Source organism: Varroa jacobsoni, unplaced genomic scaffold, assembly GCF_002532875.2.
Source record: "Varroa jacobsoni isolate VJ856 unplaced genomic scaffold, vjacob_1.0 scaffold_782, whole genome shotgun sequence".
In the NCBI taxonomy this organism is placed as follows: domain Eukaryota; kingdom Metazoa; phylum Arthropoda; class Arachnida; order Mesostigmata; family Varroidae; genus Varroa; species Varroa jacobsoni.
This window is the reverse complement of record NW_019213684.1, coordinates 99,953-119,976: the sequence shown is the minus strand read 5'-3', so window position 1 is coordinate 119,976 and position 20,024 is coordinate 99,953. Positions and strand designations below refer to the sequence as shown.

Below are 20,024 nucleotides of genomic sequence, written 5' to 3'. Positions count from 1 at the left end.
CAGTATTCATTAGTAATTCTTACTCGGGGTCACTGGGCCCGTTAGCTTAATATAGTTATTCGATTGTTTTGTTTCGGGCTAGCCCTGCTTTCCTGTTAAAATGTCTTAGAAACCTATTTTTTTTTATTACAACGAATCCGTTAATGCACTTCGCGTATCCTGCTATCTACATAAATAGTTGATCTTGATTTCTTAATTGTCAATATGAAACCACATAAGCTGCACTTGTACCCGCAAAGTTAACTTCCGATCGTGCACTCCGCGTTGCATTTATCCTGTCTCAGTAGCTTTGATTCAGTCGAAGTGAAGATGTAGCTAACTGATCACGGCACTGGGGCAATAAATTTAGATCTCTTCAATGCGCAGTCTCAGGCCGTCGACGTGCAAGTCTCTGTCTGCAACGAGCAAGAGGATATTCTGCATTGCTGCTTTGTAGTCTAGCCAATTGCTAAGCCTTCTCTTGTCTAATACCACTGTTCTATTTGCCGCAATGCTAGCAGCTCAGACTCGCGAATAAGTTATTCTATTCTTATATTCTTACTTAAAGAGTTCTATTCTTATACAATTACTTAACGAGTATTTATTTAAAAGGAATAGCGGCAGTCTAGACATTTTGGTAGACAATTTCTGCCGTTCTGCCGGCTACAAATATAGGCTTTGGGTAAGCACGAACATGGTGCGATGCTGTGCTCTGTGTGAGGTCTATAGTCCCATCATCGGACAACAAAGAGTCGAGCTCATTTTGCGTTTATGTATTCATCTCTTGCATAGCTCATTCATTGGATGGCCGTATACGTATTAATGCAGAGCTCCGCAAATTATAAATGGCAAACGCAGGCTGAAAAGGAGTTCTTAAGGAGTAATGGACTAAATTTAACCTCGTCCCTAAATGGCTATTAGCTTAGTATTAGGCGTTGTCGTCATTGATTGTGGTCAGATTTGTTGAAAAGACGTTGCGCTAAAGAGAGAGAAGTATTGCATTAACCTTGTTCAGTGCAAAATGATGTGTCCCTAACGGATTTGCAGGAACGTCAATGTTGCACAGCAAGTAGCTTTCAATATTCTATTTCGTCCTCCGTTTTGAACAATTTGAGAAGAGTGAAAACCTCGGAAGGCAAAATAAGAGATTCAGAGTGAACGAGACAACTATGCACAGGATTTGCAAGTCTTCACTATATTAATTATAGGTGTTTATGTTGAAAGGCAATTAAAGATAAAATATTGCACGATGATCGTAATAATTGTTTCTATACACGTCTATATATAATGTTTCTATATATCTGTGTCCATTGACCAAGCTCATATTTTAATTATATAGCTATACTTATAGAAGTAGCAGTAACCATAACAGTGTTGAATTATATTGTATTTTTACGGCAAACAACTATGAAATCTGAAGATCAATATATGTGCTCGGTGGAAACGAATGAAGTATACAAGTGATCATATTTTGAAAGCACGTTTTTTTTCATCAATCATCTATTCCTATAAATTCTATACTGTTATGGTTAACTACAACCTTGAACATTGTTTGCATATAACTAATAGCACTACTTGTAATAAAATAATTGTTTTCATTGTTTTTTTATTTAATCAACATATTTTTATTTAATTAAGGTTATGACAAAAATATAAACAGTAGTTAAATCTTGCTAAGTAGGCCTATTGTTACATTCGGTTAGATGTCAACCTGACATAGTAAGAATTATGAGGATTCCCCTCATCATTTTACTGATTAGGGATCTACAAGCTTCAGTCGTTAATTGTATGACATAGCGTGATCTAGACACTCGAATCAGACATTAATAATATGGCTACTTGCCACCTCGTAGATCGGCTTGTTGATCGAATCGTACCAATTCAAAATAGCCACCCCTATCGCTAACAGGGGCATACAGGGCGGAGCATTCTCTGTCAGTATCAAAAAGTTGATGATGTTGATGCCCGAGAAACGACGTTTGGTGAAAAAAGATAAAATAAGATAGAAAATGATATCTTGAATGCATAGAACGTATATCGACATAAGTATAGATTGTCAGTCGTATCTAGCTTAAACGACGAATATCGACTAGGACAATATCAACGAATCCGGTAAAAAATGATGCTAGTTTGGACTCACAAACAATTTTTTTTTTAAAATTCATAAATATATAATAAGAATATAAATAAATCTATAAAGTCCTCTAGGCTTCGAAATTAAAATCTCTGTCATATGAGTATGTGCAATTACTGGCGACACCGCTAAAATCGCTCGGTCGTCTGCTTTCGAACTAAATCGGTGATTTTTGATACAACGACTGTTTTCACTGCCCGACATCTTTGCATTCACGTGAACAAGATTTATTTCTACTTATTCTTTAAACTGCAACGTTCAACGATGCTATCACTTGGCGGTAGTTTAAATCGCATTTAAACAAAGACACTGATGTTCGGCACAATTCCTACTCACAGTAAGATCCTAGCCACCGCGCTGTTATTCTGGAGCATTCTGATCATGTTCTTTTGCTTCCCATTACTCGCTTTGCTAATGGACCGCAACGAACGGCCAATTTATGAGGTGACGATTGCTAGCCGTAGTATGTACAATTCACACACACACATACAAACTGGAATAACGGCGCTGCAAACAAGATTCAATTTTTCGTTTTTTTCTTAATTTTAGAATGACAACATATTTTGCACCTTCTTCGACGGTTCAGCATTCATGCTCTGCTCAAATCTAAGTGGATTTGATCTCATAAATCGCCGTACGAGACTCCTAACAGCCATCCAAGGCATGTATCTACAATCAACAGAGATCATCCATTCATCTCGGTACAGGCAGGGTTGCTGTATGTGTCAAATATACAATGGCCGGTTACATTCAGTGAGGTTTATTTTGATCCGACCCCTATATATAGCAACCTCCTTCTGCGGTCTACGATCTGATCTAATCGTGTACTACCCTTCAATGCCAATAACTTCCAGCTTGCGACGAGCGAGATGCCGTAAATCAGTCGCGCTTTTGTGACGTACTGAGTTTAGCTGAATTTCAAATTAACTCGATAAATACTGCAAAAATTGAGCCACTCCTAGGTTGCTCGCGGAACTCACAGGGGTACCTGCACAAACAAAAGCGACGACGACGACGAACGGACCCAAAATATAAGAACTGCTCAACAAAACAAATCACTTCGACATGGTTTTGAAATTTGGAAAGCGAGAGGTATCTCGCATGCGGATTCCGTGTACGAGTAACTGTAACATACTGTCACAATGGTATCTGTGTGTGCTTCGATAGCTAGATATGCATATACAGCTTCAACTACAGACGGACCCCCGTACCTTAACCTTCACCCTCCGTGCACCATGGTACAAGAGGAACAAGAGCAATAGGCTCCCACTCACCCCGTTAGTGCAACTCCAGTTGTCGATTACCTGATGCTAAGGGTACTCTTGTTACCGAGTAAGCGGCGTCAGCAATAACTCGAGCTTCAAACGTCCTTTGCATTCCCAAACGAGCGGCAGCCATGTTTCGAACACTTGATGGAGGAAAGGCATAAGCTCGAGGAGGCCGTACAGGTGCTGGTGGCCTTCGTGGTTGGTTGTTTATTGAGCAGCTAGCTTTAGCGACATATAACAGTAGTACGTAGCTATGATAATACGGTAGATGTGTCGCAAATTAGTTGAGCCTGCCTCCTATGCAGACGTAGAGAAAAAGAAAGCGTACATGAATCATTAACTGTATTAGTACGCTGCGGCCGCAGCTAGCGTACATTAAAATGCATCCAGCACAGTTAGCGACGATCAGACTTTTGCGGGCGAAGATACTTACTGGGAGTGTACAGACAGAGAACACATGCACTCTTAATGTGGGCGAATAAGCGTGCACTTAGTTCGCTGCAAGAGAATCAGATCCGAAGCTTGCTGTGAACAAACAGTGTTTCGGCCAAACCGAAGCTTGGTATTTAATTAGCGAAGTTTCATTACAATAACTACTATCGCTGCTGTAGCCGCTGCTCCTTCCTCTGACAAACATAACCCCACGCGTCAACTATATTATCAAGTATAAAGAAAACGGTTACCGATGTTTCGATCGATAACGACGATGCGAAAAATAGCTCTTGAGATCTTCACACAAGATAGCATCAAAGTTCCACAATTGTTGCTACCACCGAGGTGCACCTTGCCGCCGGTCAACGGGTGGACCTACAACTCGAGCATGTTTTCGCTAGACGTTAAGATCCCGCGGTGAAGGTAAAAGACGAGGCCAGTACAATGAAAGAGAAGGAAAAATACAAGCAAGACGCCTCCGTAAACTTAGATATATGTATATATATATATATGTATATAGAGTTAGCGTATATATATATATATATATATAAAAATTCGATTGCTTTGAATAGTTCGATGATTGCATGGGAGTAGTCTATCATTAGCTTTGCTTGACCTCTCCTTCTGAGCCAAAGCAAAGCACAACATTCGACTACGATTCAAGTAGAATATCGTCATTTACAAAGCTCGTGTCAAAAATAACAACGGCGTATAAAATCGGTTACTGAATTTGGTGTCGAAAGGATTAATTGAATAGTACCCAAACGAAATACTTGTACTTTATGTGTATGTCCGATCGCTAAACTAGCGAATCAATTGTAATTCAATCGAATCTCTCGATTTGATTTTATGGCTAAGTTGCGACAGTTTCCTTTCTTCGTTCATCTGGCCACCTAAATGAACCAGAGCGTACACATCGAACAAGGCCACTTGTTAACCCCTTTTGTTCCCCATAACTCTGGCAGAGTTCCGATTGGTACTCTAATGTTCCTCCATTCAACTTTTGGATTGAAATATATTGGTCTCACGAGTCCTGGACGCGTATTTGCACTCTCTAACTACTCGGTACGGCTACAATTGGATAAGTTTACCCATACAATATACTGCCTATGCAATGTATGTATGTATGCCCATGACACATAAGCAGCTTAACTGCCCACTCCAAATCGTTGAATAGGCGAAAATGTGTGCTGTATGTGTGTGTATGAAGTCCTGTCGCCGCCGCCGTCGTGTTGTGGGCAGTGTCATGAAGTAAATGGAAGCACCGAACGCGAAAAGATAAATGATGCTTTCAACATCGCGGTCGAACGATTCACAACGTGCGACACCAGCATCAATGTGTTGAACAATAACTGTGCTGAAATAACACTACAATGAAACTATATTAATATTATGGTTATAAAATTATTAGCAGAACGTAACAAAGGCAGCTATTTAGTTCAAGCAAGACGGAAATTACAGGGTAATTTGCTGTTTACTTTTTTCGCAAAAAAAAAATCTAATATAGATGTTTATAGGAAACTATTGAATGTCTAAAAGTGAAAACTTCACATTACTAATAATCCTAAAAACCGGAATAATTTCGTCTTACAGATAGCATATGTTGCTTTTGGCTAACTTACCACTAGAACTAGTTCCGGCAGTGGAATAGCTAGCAGAACCGTACGTCGCTAAGTGAGTATGCGCGGGACGTGATATGTTTAGAGTCAGTCATACATAAGTCTGGACACGTATTTTAATTTTGTGGACAAATAGTTACTGAAAAAAATAAACGCAAACCAAAGCAGATTGGTTAACGTGGCCATATACAGGTTCTACGTAAAAGACTTGGGGAGTTAGAGGAAGGTACCAAAAGAGTGTTGCATCAACGTGATCAACATCTTCGGTTCGGAGCTGGTGCGAAGATAGCGCCGGCTGCAAGACCTATACGTTTGTTCTGTTTATCTGTCTACTTAGTAGTGAGTACCATTTCAAGGGACGTTCTCTACAACGATTAATGCTGTCAACCCAAAAAATTGCATTTGTCCTACCATCTATCACAACCTGATGCAGAAATTTGCCGGTCAGCTTGATTGCTCTTCGGGACTGCTATTAGCCATTACGTTAAATCGATGATATGACCGCATAAATGTGTGCGGGCAATTGGGCACATACTGCCTAACGGCAAAAAAAGGACGCTAAGAGCTCTAGAGGCATACTAAGAAGAAATCTTTACAATTAATTCTAATTGTTCATAGTAGTAAAACAGCTGTTCGATCTCTATGCCTTTCCAAAGAATATAAATATGAAATGTCTCATTAATTGCTATGGTTAAAGCATTAATAGATACGCTTATTTCGCATACAGCAACAAATAAAAGGCAATTTGTATGTAGCATCAAAATTAGACCCGCTCGTCGCTAGAAAGGAATATACTAGCAAAATTATCGAACAGTTTTATCTCCAAGTGAATCACACTGATTACATATTAAATTTAGGCAGGGCAAATATAACGTATCTGACAGCTTTTCTACATGTCTATTATGGTAACCTATAGCACCGGGCTGATATGACATACAAAACGTACGTCAGTAAAAACCAAAAAATACTATATAGTTCTGCTTCTCTTTTTGGAGTTGTTGTCCTCCGAAGTACTTCGAAGTGGGTGACTTCGTCGTATTTTGAGACACTGAAGGTGCGATATTTACACAAAAAAAGGCATAGGGATCATCGTAAAATATAAAGTATTGCAGTGATGAGCGCAGCTTCGCCGAGGTAAGCTTCTGTCTACAAATTTATCGATGGCTCTACGCCAAAAGGCACATTTCCATAGAACAAAGCAGCTTTATAAACCGTGGCAAATTTTCCATAGACGATTGTTAAGTTTGGCGAAGACAGCACAAAGAAGCGGGACAGCCCAAAAGACTGGTTCATTTTACGATACTGCCACCTAGCTATAAACCAGGACTGTCGATAGAGTAAACGGAAGATTGTCTTCGCGGAAGTAACAGTAGAGAAATTTACCCATCTGAACTAAAGCTTTAAAGCCATTGTGCTTCTCCGCATAGAGATATTAATTTAATGCTCAAGTGACAAGTGGTGCATTGGGTAAATGTTAAACAATAAGTTAAACAACTAAGACACAGAAAAACGAAACAATAAATAATTGCTGCAGTTATTTAATGTAAAGATTCTACTACTAAAAGTATGATTCGTAGCTGTTAATTGTGTGAAAGTGGAATGTAACTGAAAATCGAGCAATTTTTTTATATACAATCCATTTCGAATTACGCTATCATTAAGTCGACATATTTGATTGGTCACTTTTTACATAAGTATAACGTTAATCGCCTATAATAGTTTTTTTTTTTTTAATAATAAACAGAGTAAACAAAATCGGGAAAGTATTTTAGATGAATGCGCTTCCCAGTGGTGTTTTTGAAAATTTCGCATTTTATGCGATTTAAATCGTTCCATTGTTGAACATCGAATGCTATGTGTAATTAAGTTTAAAATGTTTTTTTTTTCTTTACTAAAACTAGTTCAGATACTAGATATTTTTGTTTTATTCATTGAAATAATTTGATCGATCTGTATTATATAACGAATCTGGTATCTGGACCCGTGTAGATGTTGGGATATACTTTACTGTTGAGGAAACATTCCACACGAACTATATGTTTCTTGTTGAGATAAACTTCAGGAGAAAAGGAAATAGATATACAATTATATAAAGCAGACTCATTTGCGTAAGAAAATTTCATTGTCGTTACCCAAACCAAGTGACTCATTATGAAAGTAATCATATTCAGTAGTATATTGTACGATCGTACTTTATCTGCTTGAGATGAATGATAAAAGGTCTGCCAGCATTAAGTTAACTGTCAAATAGTGGCCATCTGTTGATAAGGTTTTACTTCTGTGAAGTCTCGATAGATTGTCTCATCTTTCAAACTTGACCGCCATATAGCAGTTCACAAACCCAGCTTGCAACAATCAAGGCCTCGCTCCAACAGGTGTATAGCAAAATAAAAGATAAAAAAGAGAACCTAAAGGCAAGATCGACAACTTAAATTTCATTTGTTGGATAATTTAGGCCATTACTACTAGCAGCGGTTGGCCTATTATATTCATTCAAACTTAAGACAACTTTACCTGTTTTGTTATTTGATAACCTGGGGGCCAAAAATGTTATGTCAGTAGGCCTGTCATCTAATGTGGTTGGTAATAGTAACCTGTTGGAGTTTTAAGCATTCGAATTTTTTCAAAGTTTCAAACTCAGTAAACATCCAGCAGCCTGACGCAATCATTATACCGATACATTTGCCATGCTATATAACAACTATTAATGGAATGTATTATTCACTTATATTTTATGCTACGATATATAGTTTACTCTATATTTTACTACTTGACCAATGCTTTGTAAATCTGATCATGTCAAGTAATTCTTTAAGGTATATAGCAATCTTAAATGATAAACATTTTGCTTGCATACAGATGTATAATCGCATAGCATTGCCATGTTTACGATGCAGATGTCAAGTGTACAAAAATTTTATGCGTTTTCAAATCAACTCCACCAAATTACACTCTACTTTCTTTTTACGAAGTTAAATAAGCAAATCACGCAAAATACCAGACAAGGTTTTATAACGTGAAAATAATCTAATTTTTTTCTTCTCAGAAACGTTTTTGTATTCAGAGAACAAAGGCCGCTGTTGTCGCACATCAGATCCTTGTTTTTATTGTAAATTTGCTGTTCATTTTCTTGTTCGCGCCTTTATTAAGCGACAGTCTAGAGGAAAGACCGAGAGGAGGCAGCCGAAAAAAAATTGCGTTTACTATAAAGTTCAAGCCAATCTAATGATCTATCTATCAGTGCACCATATTCACTATACTCAACCTTTGTCGAGTTGATTGGTATAGAAGTGGCCTTCTGCAGCCCTGTCAGTGATTATGATCCGAACGGAGTACCGCATCGATCTCGATAGCTGCAGTCATGGATGGAGGTCAAAAAGGAAATCAACCAAGAGTTTTCTGTAAAATCTGATGGCACTGCGCTTGTAGTGGTGGGAGTAGATCTTGCTTCAGTCAGCTCTGCTCAGTCCTGAACGGTTAGCTTGTCGCTCATCTCAACGTAGCAGCAGTTGCACCAGCACAAACGCTTGACGATGCTGTTGCTGTATTCTTCCGTGCGATACCGACGCACCAATGTACGTTCGTATCAGGATGTGAGCTATGATTTATATGGACATGTGTCTGACGCTATGTCTAAATGTTCTAGCTTCGTCTCTCGGGCAGTTTCCTCTGTCCTCTGGCTTGAGCTACGCTAGTTTGGTGGTGTGTGGTTATTTAAACTCACCCCCTGCACACATACAGACAATACTGTTCTCTCTGTCGCTCTTTTTGCTGGTCCCATTATTTGGAGCCTGTGGCGCGACTCTGCAACAGAAGCAGATCAATATACAGTGATGTAATGGATTGGATGGCGTTTTCGCTTTTTCCCTCTACCATTACACTACTATAAAGGAAACGATTATTGGTGCCATTGTTCAAGTATTTCGTCTTTTTGTTCCTTTCGAATCTTTCGTGTGTGACTCCAAATAAAGGCCAAAACAAAATGCACGTTAATGTTTTGATTCTTTCAATAATCAACGCCTTGGAGTATCCCTGACATTATGGCTGTGACTTAAGATGCCATTAACTGTTTTCCGCTGTTGTTAATGTAAGTCCTTTTGCTTTTTGATGCTTTTCTCCCCCGCTGAAAACTTTAAAAAATAGAAATGTCTATATCTACAGTGGCCCCATTTTGGTACATGAATGTGTTAATATAGTATGCAACCACTAGTATATAATACAGAATCTTCTGAGACTCGTAGCCTTAAAGAGCTCAGCAGAAGAAACGTTTGTAATCAATTGTTGTTGGACTATATGGCAAAACGCCAGTCTATGTATAAAGGGGACCGTACAAAAATTACGTAGGTAAATATGTGGTTGTGCATCAATTACTGCTTTTATCAAGAAAATTTGAAGTTTAATATTAAATTTGTTTATGATTCTTATGATTAGAATTTATTTCTCCCTAGCCCATAAACTACTTTTGGCGTTGGTCTGTTCATATAATTCTCCTGTTGTACTTCGCTCAGTTCCTTAGTTAAATAACAATGTAGCATATACTAGGACAATGTAGCAATAAACATAGCTTGTCAATTCAGACAAACTGTGACGAATTAACTTCTGCACAATAGCAGCTTGGTCTCTTCAGCAAGAAAGAATACTTTTTTTTAAGAACATGTCTTTGAATAAGGTATTAAAGAGCACATTAAAGGAAGGTCGGCTCCATTCACACACTTTAACACATTTGGCATCCGATCATTTTTTTTCGCTTTAGAACTTTGTTCGTTTCATTTTTCGAGTCGCGTTTCCTGTGCTAGCAGTGGGCACAAAGACGACTTGAATCTGGAAAAAAGCCATCTGTTTTGGTATGGTATTTAATGCATACGTACAGTTATTGGCGACAAGTCGGCACTTAAACCAATGGAAACACCGAACGAAACCAAACTCGTATTAGTAAATCTGAGACCCACAAAATACTAAAGGTAGGAGAGTTAACTACACAACCGCGGATCACCGTTGGTGATATCGAAGTCCAATGGTGCACTCGCTTCCAGAACTAACGATAGGGTACAAATCAGAAAGCTACATCATGTTTTGTGCTGCACATAGAACTTCGAAACTTTTTTTTTCCTTGTCTATGCCTACGTCAAGGCATATACCAAGCCATAGAGAACGAAATGTATATACTAAATATATCAACTGGTGAACATAAATTGCTCGTTACACTGGCAAGTGAGAGCCCGTTGGTGGAAATGAGATATTATGTGTTCAGATATTAGCTTGTATCGCTTGTAAGCTAACTTGTTTATGACATATGCGGATTTATATAATCAGCAAATCAGTAGAGGCATGTCAGGGGTTGTTTTGGCTATTATTATCTGTTTTAGTAATCGTCCAGTTAACTTACATTCGTTAATTTACAAAACATTACATTCGTTACTTCTAAATACATTTTTACTGTAACCGTGTTAAAAACCTAGTTACCTCACAGGCGCACTAGGTTTCCCAGTCACAAGCTGCACGTATGTTGCACGTATGAGCATTGATACTCTATAAAGTGCCAGACAGCCGAGTGGAGGACTCCGTTTTTATTACGCAAAATCGTATCCCTTCAATTTCGTACAGCCTGTGCAAATTCACAGTTAAGGTTATCACGGAAATCACTATATTTTCGTCTTTTCCTTGACAGTCTGGATATATCTATCTATGATGATACAAGCAGCTATTACTAAAATTAATTTCCAATGCGTTTCAGAGTAAAAAATAAAGGCGACAGCTAAACCTGTTTTTCTCTTTCTCAGCCTTGATGGAGTACACACAAATATCCATCTCAATAATAAAAATATAACCATCGGTTGGTATCGCCTACATAAACATGGGACACATTATGATAGGCTAATCGACATGCTCCGAAAAACCGAGGTCAAAATAATACAAACGTAAGAAATTGGAATCTTGATCTCGTAAAAGTGTTTTGCCAGTCACCTTACAAAAAGGAATGAGAATGTTTGAGTGAAGTGAGAATGTACGAGGTATACGCCAGCTTTGAATCGCACAGATAAACGATTGTTTGTGGGGCAACAATTTATTCGCATTTACGCTCAGTGTCGTCGACTACTTAATGACACTAACGGTTCCTGTTCGCTGCTTGCCCCTTTTCTCCTTCTCCCCTAAAAATTAACCCCAACTGAAAATGTGAACCGAACACTAGTTTCCTTTGCGGGTCTTGCGGAGCAATGACGTATTCTTTATTGGTGGCAACAGAAATCGCTATCAGTTATGAATTCTTTCCTTTGTGTAATGATGTACTTACATCTCTAAAAGCTGTGTCTGTAGGTCTACTTACGCACTTTAAAGTCGGAACTTGTCATTCGCTGTGATCCAAGTCAGGTCATTTTTCCTTCGTTCCTTATAGGCACTCTTTTCAAACCCCTTTCCCCTTTAAGAAGCGACACCCGAGTTTGGGTTCTGAGTGAAATATGACTAGAGAGTTCAGAGAACTCACTGTCTGACTATGGATGACTTACATTCTTCTGTCGGCTGGTGGATGCACCATCACATGCTTTTTGCTCTATCTTCTTCCGTGTTATCATGCCACGGAAGCCTGCTATCCGTTGTCAGCAACAGACACATACAGACATGTAAAGACCTGTAAAAGTTTACGTGTCTGCCTGATGACAACTTCGTCGCCACAATAAAAGCACACACCTATCGTGGTGTTAAAATAAGGTGTGCTAGAGTTTGCGCAGTAAAAGAAGCAATTGACGAATGAAAGCCCGCCTGGGACACGTTTGTTGCAGACTCAATCGAAAGCGAACTTTGCCAGCTTCAACTAAGAAACGAAATGTCACCAAAAATGGGAGAGAGATGCTGAAAAAAATAAGAAAAACGCCCATTTCGCTTGTCCTCTTCCTCTTTCGAGAAGAAATCTAGCGGTAGGCTTGATAAGCCGTAAAAGAACAATCAGTCGACTGTCGGTATATAAATTGTATGCACGACAATCGTACCGTCACATATTTATTTACGACGTTCAACCGCTGTCTGCCGACTCTGTTTCTCATAGCAATACACCTGGACATATGGATAACCAACGGAGGTACTCAGCACACATGAGGGAAGCAAGGGAAATGCCAAGGAAAAATACAGGACTTTTTTCAAATTTCTACTCAGGCCGACCCATACCAAAAGAAATAGAGAAAGACATGAACTTCTCACGGCTTTATCTCAGATAGGTCAAATGTTTCGTTCAACGCCTCTACTTCGTTTCGTCGTAACCATATACTAACTCGTTTAATTTTATTATATAGTTGCCATGTGAAGTCAAAAATCCTAAGGTGGCAGTAGAAGGTGTATCTTAAAGAATTGATAGCCGCGACCGGCTGATGCTGTAAACTTCTCAGGCTAGTTTGTTTTTGTGGACTTGAAGTACTATCGCATTATAATTATCAGTCAATCTTATTTTTTGAGAATTCTACACACTGTGAAAGAAAATTGGTAATCTAGAAATATACAAACGGAAAATAACGAAACACACTCATATCTAGAAAAAAGAGATTCAATTTTTCCTCCCTGGAGCTTTGGTTTAGACAGTATTTATTTTTAACGTGAAAAATTGCAATCTTTTTAATTTACTTTTCCTTGCTATGTATACAATAAATATAAATAATAATGATAATGGTGATAATAATAATGAGAATCGTTCAATACAAACAGATGGATGTGTACGTTTGTACACATATATCTATTTAAACAAACAGATAGATATGTACCTTTGTACACATATATCTGTTTGTATATTGATATTCATATAATCTGTGCATCTTCCACTGTTTCTACTGTCGGCTGCCAGTAAAATATATTGACAGAATGACCCCTATGAGTCTGCCGATAATCATTACTATAGCCTAAGCTATCATCCTGAGCACAAAAAATACAACGTATATCAGGTAATAGAGGTCTAAGTTATCATATTAGGAACAGATGTTTACTGTGTGCATGTTTTCACAGAAGCGGCTACCATGAGGAAGCTGCCCAATTTAAAAATTCTGGCAACAGTGCTCTTTACACTAAACAACTGTCACGTTTGTTACAGATACAAAGCTATTTTGTGTTTTAGCGATTGACGCTATTTGATCAAGTATTTACATTCTATGGAGGCGGCCCTCACTGCAAAGGCCACCCGTGAGACAGAATTCTGGGAACCTACATTGCGTCTGAAGAGCTGGAAGCTCTGCGTTCTCCTACAACCAGTCAAATGAGCATATCATTCAATAATCACCATCACACATCAACTTTTGAACGTGCAGCGTTTTGTTCAAAATAGAGAGCAATCCCCTTGAACAATCACGGGCGCCATTCAAGCACCGGGTTCTTTCCTGGTTATCATGCATAGACGATCAATGATTATGCCTTCCATGAGCGCACCATAGATGAAATATGTGGGCGACGGGTGAAATAAAACTTCGTTTTTCGTATGTTTATTCTAACCTAAAAAAAATGCTTTTGTATCTAAATAGAGACACTACCGCATAAATTTCTAGAACAGTTTCAGCTTAGGAATCGTTGTCGTAGCTGATGGCCTGAATCCCGGCATTCCCGTCTTTCCCCAGGATCGCTTTTTTGCCTCCTCGAGATGCAACAGTCGTTGAATAGTTGTCATTTCCCCAGTGAGGGTGCCCGTAGATAACGAGGAGGACGAAGAGCTCTCAGATTGAACGCCTGAGTCAGAGCTACCAGCTTCTGATTTCGTCTCATCGGTTAGTTCCATGTTCGCCCTTAAAACGGCGGCTTTGGCCTGCGTTTTCTTAAATAGAGCACTCGGGCCAGTACCCCGTTTTGTACCCGTCCTTTTTGGTTTCTGCATTTCAAGCATGCTTTTCGTGCTTTCCAACGCCATAGTCTCTCTTTCGTTACGACGAGCTACAGGAAATGTGGTGGCTGGCCCTGACTGTACTTTAGGTACTCTGTTAAACGCGAACTTTCCTTTTGAGACTTGCGATGGTTCTTTGTGGAAAGTCGAAAAGCCATCAAATTTAGGGTCAATGGACGAATGACAACCAGTTGTTTTCACTGGTGGAACTGCTGTCTCTTGAGGTGTGTTTACGAATTCTTGCAGCCAGCTGTCGATCGAGCGATCTTCTTTGGCCGCTAACGAAAAATGTGCTTGAAGATCTTCTTCCAAGTTCTCTTCATCATTTTGTAGTTCTCTTTTAGCATATAAATCGTCGTCTAGCATAGCAGCGAAATCCGGCATATCAATATTGCACTCAGGGTTGGCGATAATTGGTTGAAGTTGCTCAGCCGTTGCTTCCGCTTTATGTACACTCGCGTGCAATATACCGTATGTGCATGTGGCCGACGAACAGTTCAAGATATAATCTCCATTAGGATTGAACAGAAACCGAAGTAACGGTTGTGCACATATGATGCATGATAGGCCCGTTGAAGTCATTCTAAAATACAATAGGGAACAGGGTAGGCGCATGTACAAATAATTTGTCCTGATTTTTGCGTAAATATTAAAAAATATTACCGATTATCCTTGTTACGCATACAGCTGTAATCACGACTATGAAATTACGTCTACCGCATATTTGCGCACGCAAATAGCACATACAAAATAACATAATTAAACTATTTATGCCGATTAGAACACCACCTATTTTATATATATATATACCGAAAGTTATAGGCAAATCCCGCCAATACGGTGTTTACATGAGAGCTTCAAGACAGTTGACGTATCTCCCAAAGATGAATACAATTGAACGACTCTCCGGATATGACATTCAGGAGAAAGACACCGCTTCATTCATTGGAACAAGCTATATAAATATATACATATCTATGCTTACATAGTACATACCTTGTATATTCAATACAACCAGTTCCACACGAAAACTTGCTTCAAACTATCTGAATTCACATGCGATACCGGCGTCAAGATTAGAAAATGTTTTCGCACGTGGGGGCCGCCATCTTTGTTTTGGCGCGCTACTTTAAACCTTGTGATAGTTCTGTGAGACTTTTGTTACAAAAGCTTCTTAAAGGTTAAACCCCCAACCAGTGACGGACCCGCTAGACAATATTGTATGTATAAATGTTTATTTTCAGAGCAATAACAATTGTCTGTCAAATCATACTCATTCATTCATTGCTCTCTGTGAGTCTGGCCGCATCTGTTTTGTTCATCAAGAGGTATTACCCGCGAGAGGACATCGCGAAGTTTTGCCGGAAAATTTCCTTGATCGTACGTTACTACTGGTAGACTTAGAAACTTAGTTTTTGAATTGGGATACTGGCACGTGATTGGATATGGCAAGTTCTCTCGAAGGATACAAGAATAAGATGGTGCACGTGGTTACGGGTGATGGCCGTAGTTTTGTTGGAACGCTTAAAGGTACTACTATCTAAAGACAAAAGGTCGCACGCACCATTTCATCCTCTGTGTTTAAACGTGTGAGTTAACTGTTAAAGCAAACACCAAAACTTCGAACTAGAAGCTCGCATTTAGAAGGCAAGAGAAGGGAAACAAATAATGGATCAACTTAGCCTCTATTGCGTTACTGTACTTAGCAGGGGCTCCCTAGAAGACGTTCAGCGCATGGCGGAAGCTGTAAGCAAAGTGACGGACATGACAGTCATCGAATACCAAAAGCACATCTTGTTCCCGCTAATTAAGCGTCTCCAATGTGGAACTCGCAGTGAGAAAACTGACAGTTGCTTGCTGGAAACTTTAAAAACGGTCCTCGATCGAGTAGATAGCCAATTTCGAGATGCTGAGCTTCTCTATAATGTTCTGTTGACACTGCTAAGTTTCTTCTGTTCTCTAGAAGGCGGTTTTCGGCCACATGTGAGCGAAGATCATCAACTGACACTTACTCAAATCTTGTATACAATTTTTATGCGAGCAGATCACGCTATGATTATTCAGATTTACACTGAAAAAGAATACGAAATAGTTGTTTCTCCATTAATAAAAATTCTCGTAGACCTAATCAGCCATCGAAGCAAAGAGTTAAAGCTCAATTCAATAAGGGCACTGCGGGCAAGCTTCCTAGATGGCCGAATTGAGGTAGTAAAAACTATGAGCAACTTTTTGCCAGGAATAATCCTTTCCCTTCGGCATCAAATAACGGATTTCACAGAAAAAAGTTATCGCATCTTTAACGCAGCACTCGAAGCCTTGACTGACGCTGTGAAGCTCGTGATGACGGATGACGTTGATCTTGGCGAGAAATTCTACAAGCGAGCAGCTCCAAACTTGACTGCATGCTTCTCTACCTTAATTAAGGTGTGCTGTCCTCCGCACTTTAAGGAGTGTGAGCCTGCCTGCAAGTACTTTGCCACTGGAATTCTCACAAATTGTTCTTTGCATTTGGAGGACTCTATTCCCATTTGCCTGGAGATCTTACTTACCCTCGAGGATCCGCGATACATAAATATGGAGAACTTCACCAGTCTTACGAGGTCTGCTGAACTCATCTCGATTAAGGAAAAATTTCTTGAGTACTTCGAAAAGCTGTTTGTACGAATGCCGCGTATTTCAGCGGTGGGGTTAGACTCTGAAAAAACGTCACTTATTCGGCAGTTGCATGGTCTTCTTCGTATATGCCCTGATACGATTCGAAAAGCTATGGAAAATGAACTATCTCGAAAAAGGTTTTTGATAAGCCTTTTTCAACTTGTCTCCCTCGATTGCACGATGATAAGGATTAGCCCTGTCGAAGAGCCTTGCAATGAGTGTGTTAAAAACCTTCATCGTCAAACAAAATCTTTAGATGAGCGCTCCCTTACTGAGTTGCGGGCTTTCTGTCAATCATATGGTGAACGCCTCAGTTTATCTATGTGTCGCGACATCTTACTTGAAAGCATCAATATGCCAAGATGGCGCTCGGAGGCAGCTTTGATTTTTTCTTTCGTGGTAGAAGGGCTGCGCCCTGAGGAGAACGAAGGTACGGATTTGATTGAGTACGTAATTGAATCGCTACCATCAGATGATTCAGCTGCCGCTATCCTTCAGAAAGTTTTTTTCCTTATGCTCCTGAGACAACTGATTTCAAAAGTGCGGCCTTTGAGTGTCAATATATTGCCGTATCTTTTGGCAAACCAAGCGAATGACATTGATGTATGTATTGCTAGCGCAGAGAAAGCTTTGTTCGAAACACCAAAAGCTATTGGCTTTGCTAATCTGGAGGATCTGTTGACCGAGAAGGCGGAAGATATCGTTGCAAACTTGGAAGACCTGCTTCTGGAGGATCCTTCGGTGTTCCATCTTGCGTGCCGTGGCCTTTTTGCTTATCTACCGGAGCGAGCAATTGAAGCCTATGACCCCTTATTTATTACATTAATTAATCATCTAGCCGTCGGTGATACCGTAGAAACGTTGACGACACTGCATCATTTAGTTAGGTGTTTCCACTCACAATGTCCGCCTCAGAGGCTGAAAATCGACACACCACGGAAGGAGAGCCTGAAACATTTGGCAGCGCGGTTGTTGCGTGAAGTAGAGGCAGCTCATGCTATAGAAAACAATGCAGGAGATGAAAGTTGTGAAGATTTCAACCCATCGGACATGTTAGATCAGGTCAAAGAGGAGGAACACGTTAGGTACAGTGACGGTGACAAGCAAACTGTAGATCTTCCAATTCCAGTTAGGGTTTGTCGGGATATACTAGACGCATGCGTTAACATGCAATCCGGAGGTATTTTTGTACACACGAAAGCTTTTGAAGTCATTGCTGACAGTATTATTTTTATTGAGACCTACGAGGATGAACTTCTTCCGATGGTTCACATTATCTGGGAAGCTCTTGTTCATCGGTTAAAGTGTTCAGACGATTCGGCACTTTCAGTTAAAGCTTTAGCCGTATTATCGGCTCTATGCCGTACGAGCCGCTCCTTCGTTCGGGATCGAATCGTCAAGGAATTATGGCCAAAATTCTGCTCTTTCCTCCACAAACAACGGAAAGTGTCCTCTGGAAATCCGTTTCGCGAATACAGGCATCTCTGCGAGTACAAGTACCAGTTAGCTATTCTCGAATTTTTCGGAAGTTACGCCATTCAACTAGATCTTCGTGAGGAGCATCTCTCCCCTATATTGGCAGAAGTGGTGCCGTACCTTATGGACTCTCGTCAACCCGCAGAGCTTCATCGCGCAGCTACGAATACTCTAAATCAAATGACCCTTCTTAGCCCGGAATGTGTTCGCTTTTCTATTCGTGAAGCGATCTTGAGTCGGTGGACCGAAGGCTGTCCATGGTGTAAGCTTCGACTTCAGGAACAACCCGATCCCGTTCGGGCTTTGGAAGAGTTCCCCAACCTCGCCGCAGTTTGGTAAGTGCTGGCGATAAATCTAAGGGGAACTTTTCCAAAGCTATTTTTAGTTTTCAATGAAGGTGTTCATTGAATTTTACATTATGTATGGTTAAAAAAGATTTTCGATGTTAGAGGTTCGCAATCTTTAAACAACATGGTCCATTATATAGTGAATGTCAAGTCCCATGATGGCTTGTAGATACCTATTGCCGGTTATATCGTCGTTCACAAATCGAAGTTATAATAATTTGTATATTTGGTTTTAATTGCAGGGTTTGATCAAACCATCAATATTATCCTTCAAGATAGCCACGAACGCATATTCAGCATGCAAGAGGGAGTACAGAAGGTGCCAATGGGCCTGTACATAATTCGGGGCGACAACGTCGTGCTTGTCGGTGAACTTGATGATGAACTCGATAGGCAGATAGATCACGACAACACCCGAGCGGAGCCGCTTAACCACGTCGTACACTGAAAACACCGGTTCCTGGAAATCGTCTCAGCCTCAATGGAATTATCCTTTTTTCAAGTGCCGAACAATTGATTTCTTCGGACTTACCACTACTTTGGACCATTTGGAGCGTCCACGGGCGATGTTTACGTCGGGTCAAGCATTTAACTGCATAGGGAATTCTAATAGCGCAAAGTGCACTTCTTCGTCGCTTGTAGATCATGAGCTGTATAACCAAATACACTGTAAACTTATCGGCTTCGGTTATTGACTACTGGTTTTGATCTTGAGTAAGAGCACAATTGGAGTCAGTTGTAATAGCAGAAGATACTGATTACGTACACTATAGGGGGAAGGGCATCGTAGGAGCACATAAGAGAAACTGTTTAGTACGGTAGTTAGGAGAAAAAATTGGGATCGAATATAGAGATCATTAGCAAGAAATATGAACGATTTCATAGAGTGTACTTCAAACTATTGCCAGTTGCAGTGTGTGAATGCAGGTATGTGGAAAGAATGCGTATTGGAGAGTCTTCAATGAATGTACTACAGCCGAAGAATTAGTGGTGAAGCAGTTACTGACTAAGCGCCAGAAGGCGACTATGAGTCGTTTATTTTTATGTAAATAAATATGTACTTACGTTTTTCCAGTTCTTCGGTATTCCTTAGCAATTATCTTAGTACCACAACCATTGATAAAAAAGAGACGAATTCTTAACTCTAGGTTAAATTTTTTTATTGCTTGTTTTTGGAAATCAATTCCTTTTTTACGTTAGATTCTTGGCGTTTAGTCTAGAGGGTTGCGTTTTTTTGTAGTGTAAGTAGCTCTCTAAATGTTAAGT

At 39.8% G+C, this 20,024-nt stretch overlaps 2 protein-coding genes across 3 annotated transcripts; one reads left to right on the top strand and one right to left on the bottom strand.

Moving 5' to 3' along the window:
- Nucleotides 1-12,970: 12,970 nt before the first annotated feature.
- Nucleotides 12,971-15,404, bottom strand: LOC111263697 (uncharacterized). The gene is made up of 2 exons (XM_022839028.2): nt 15,277-15,404; nt 12,971-14,863 (listed from the first exon to the last, which is right to left on the bottom strand). Exon 2 carries the CDS (start codon nt 14,860-14,862, stop codon nt 13,948-13,950), a length of 915 nt encoding a protein of 304 aa, XP_022694763.1. The 5' UTR covers nt 14,863; nt 15,277-15,404; the 3' UTR covers nt 12,971-13,947.
- Nucleotides 15,405-15,589: 185 nt separating this feature from the next.
- On the top strand, nt 15,590-19,832 carry LOC111263696 (U6 snRNA-associated Sm-like protein LSm8). 2 transcript variants are annotated; one of them, XM_086969759.1, is made up of 2 exons: nt 15,590-15,810; nt 19,001-19,832. In XM_086969759.1, the coding sequence occupies exons 1-2, from the start codon at nt 15,726-15,728 to the stop codon at nt 19,204-19,206; spliced, it is 291 nt and encodes a 96-aa protein (XP_086825885.1). In that variant the 5' UTR covers nt 15,590-15,725; the 3' UTR covers nt 19,207-19,832. The 2 variants fall into 2 exon arrangements, with proteins under 2 accessions (XP_086825885.1, XP_086825883.1); XM_086969757.1 differs by lacking the exon at nt 15,590-15,810 and adding an exon at nt 15,876-17,365.
- The last annotated feature ends 192 nt before the right edge of the window (nt 19,833-20,024 follow it).

Bases quoted from the DNA above. Each gene is read 5' to 3' on its own strand.
- LOC111263697 (XM_022839028.2), bottom strand. From the start codon at position 14,862: ATGACTTCAACGGGCCTATCATGCATCATATGTGCACAACCGTTACTT.
- LOC111263696 (XM_086969757.1), top strand. From the start codon at position 15,949: ATGGATCAACTTAGCCTCTATTGCGTTACTGTACTTAGCAGGGGCTCC. The intron at 17,366-19,000 runs GTACGGATTTGA...TTTTAATTGCAG, and splicing joins GCGCCCTGAGGAGAACGAAG to GGTTTGATCAAACCATCAAT.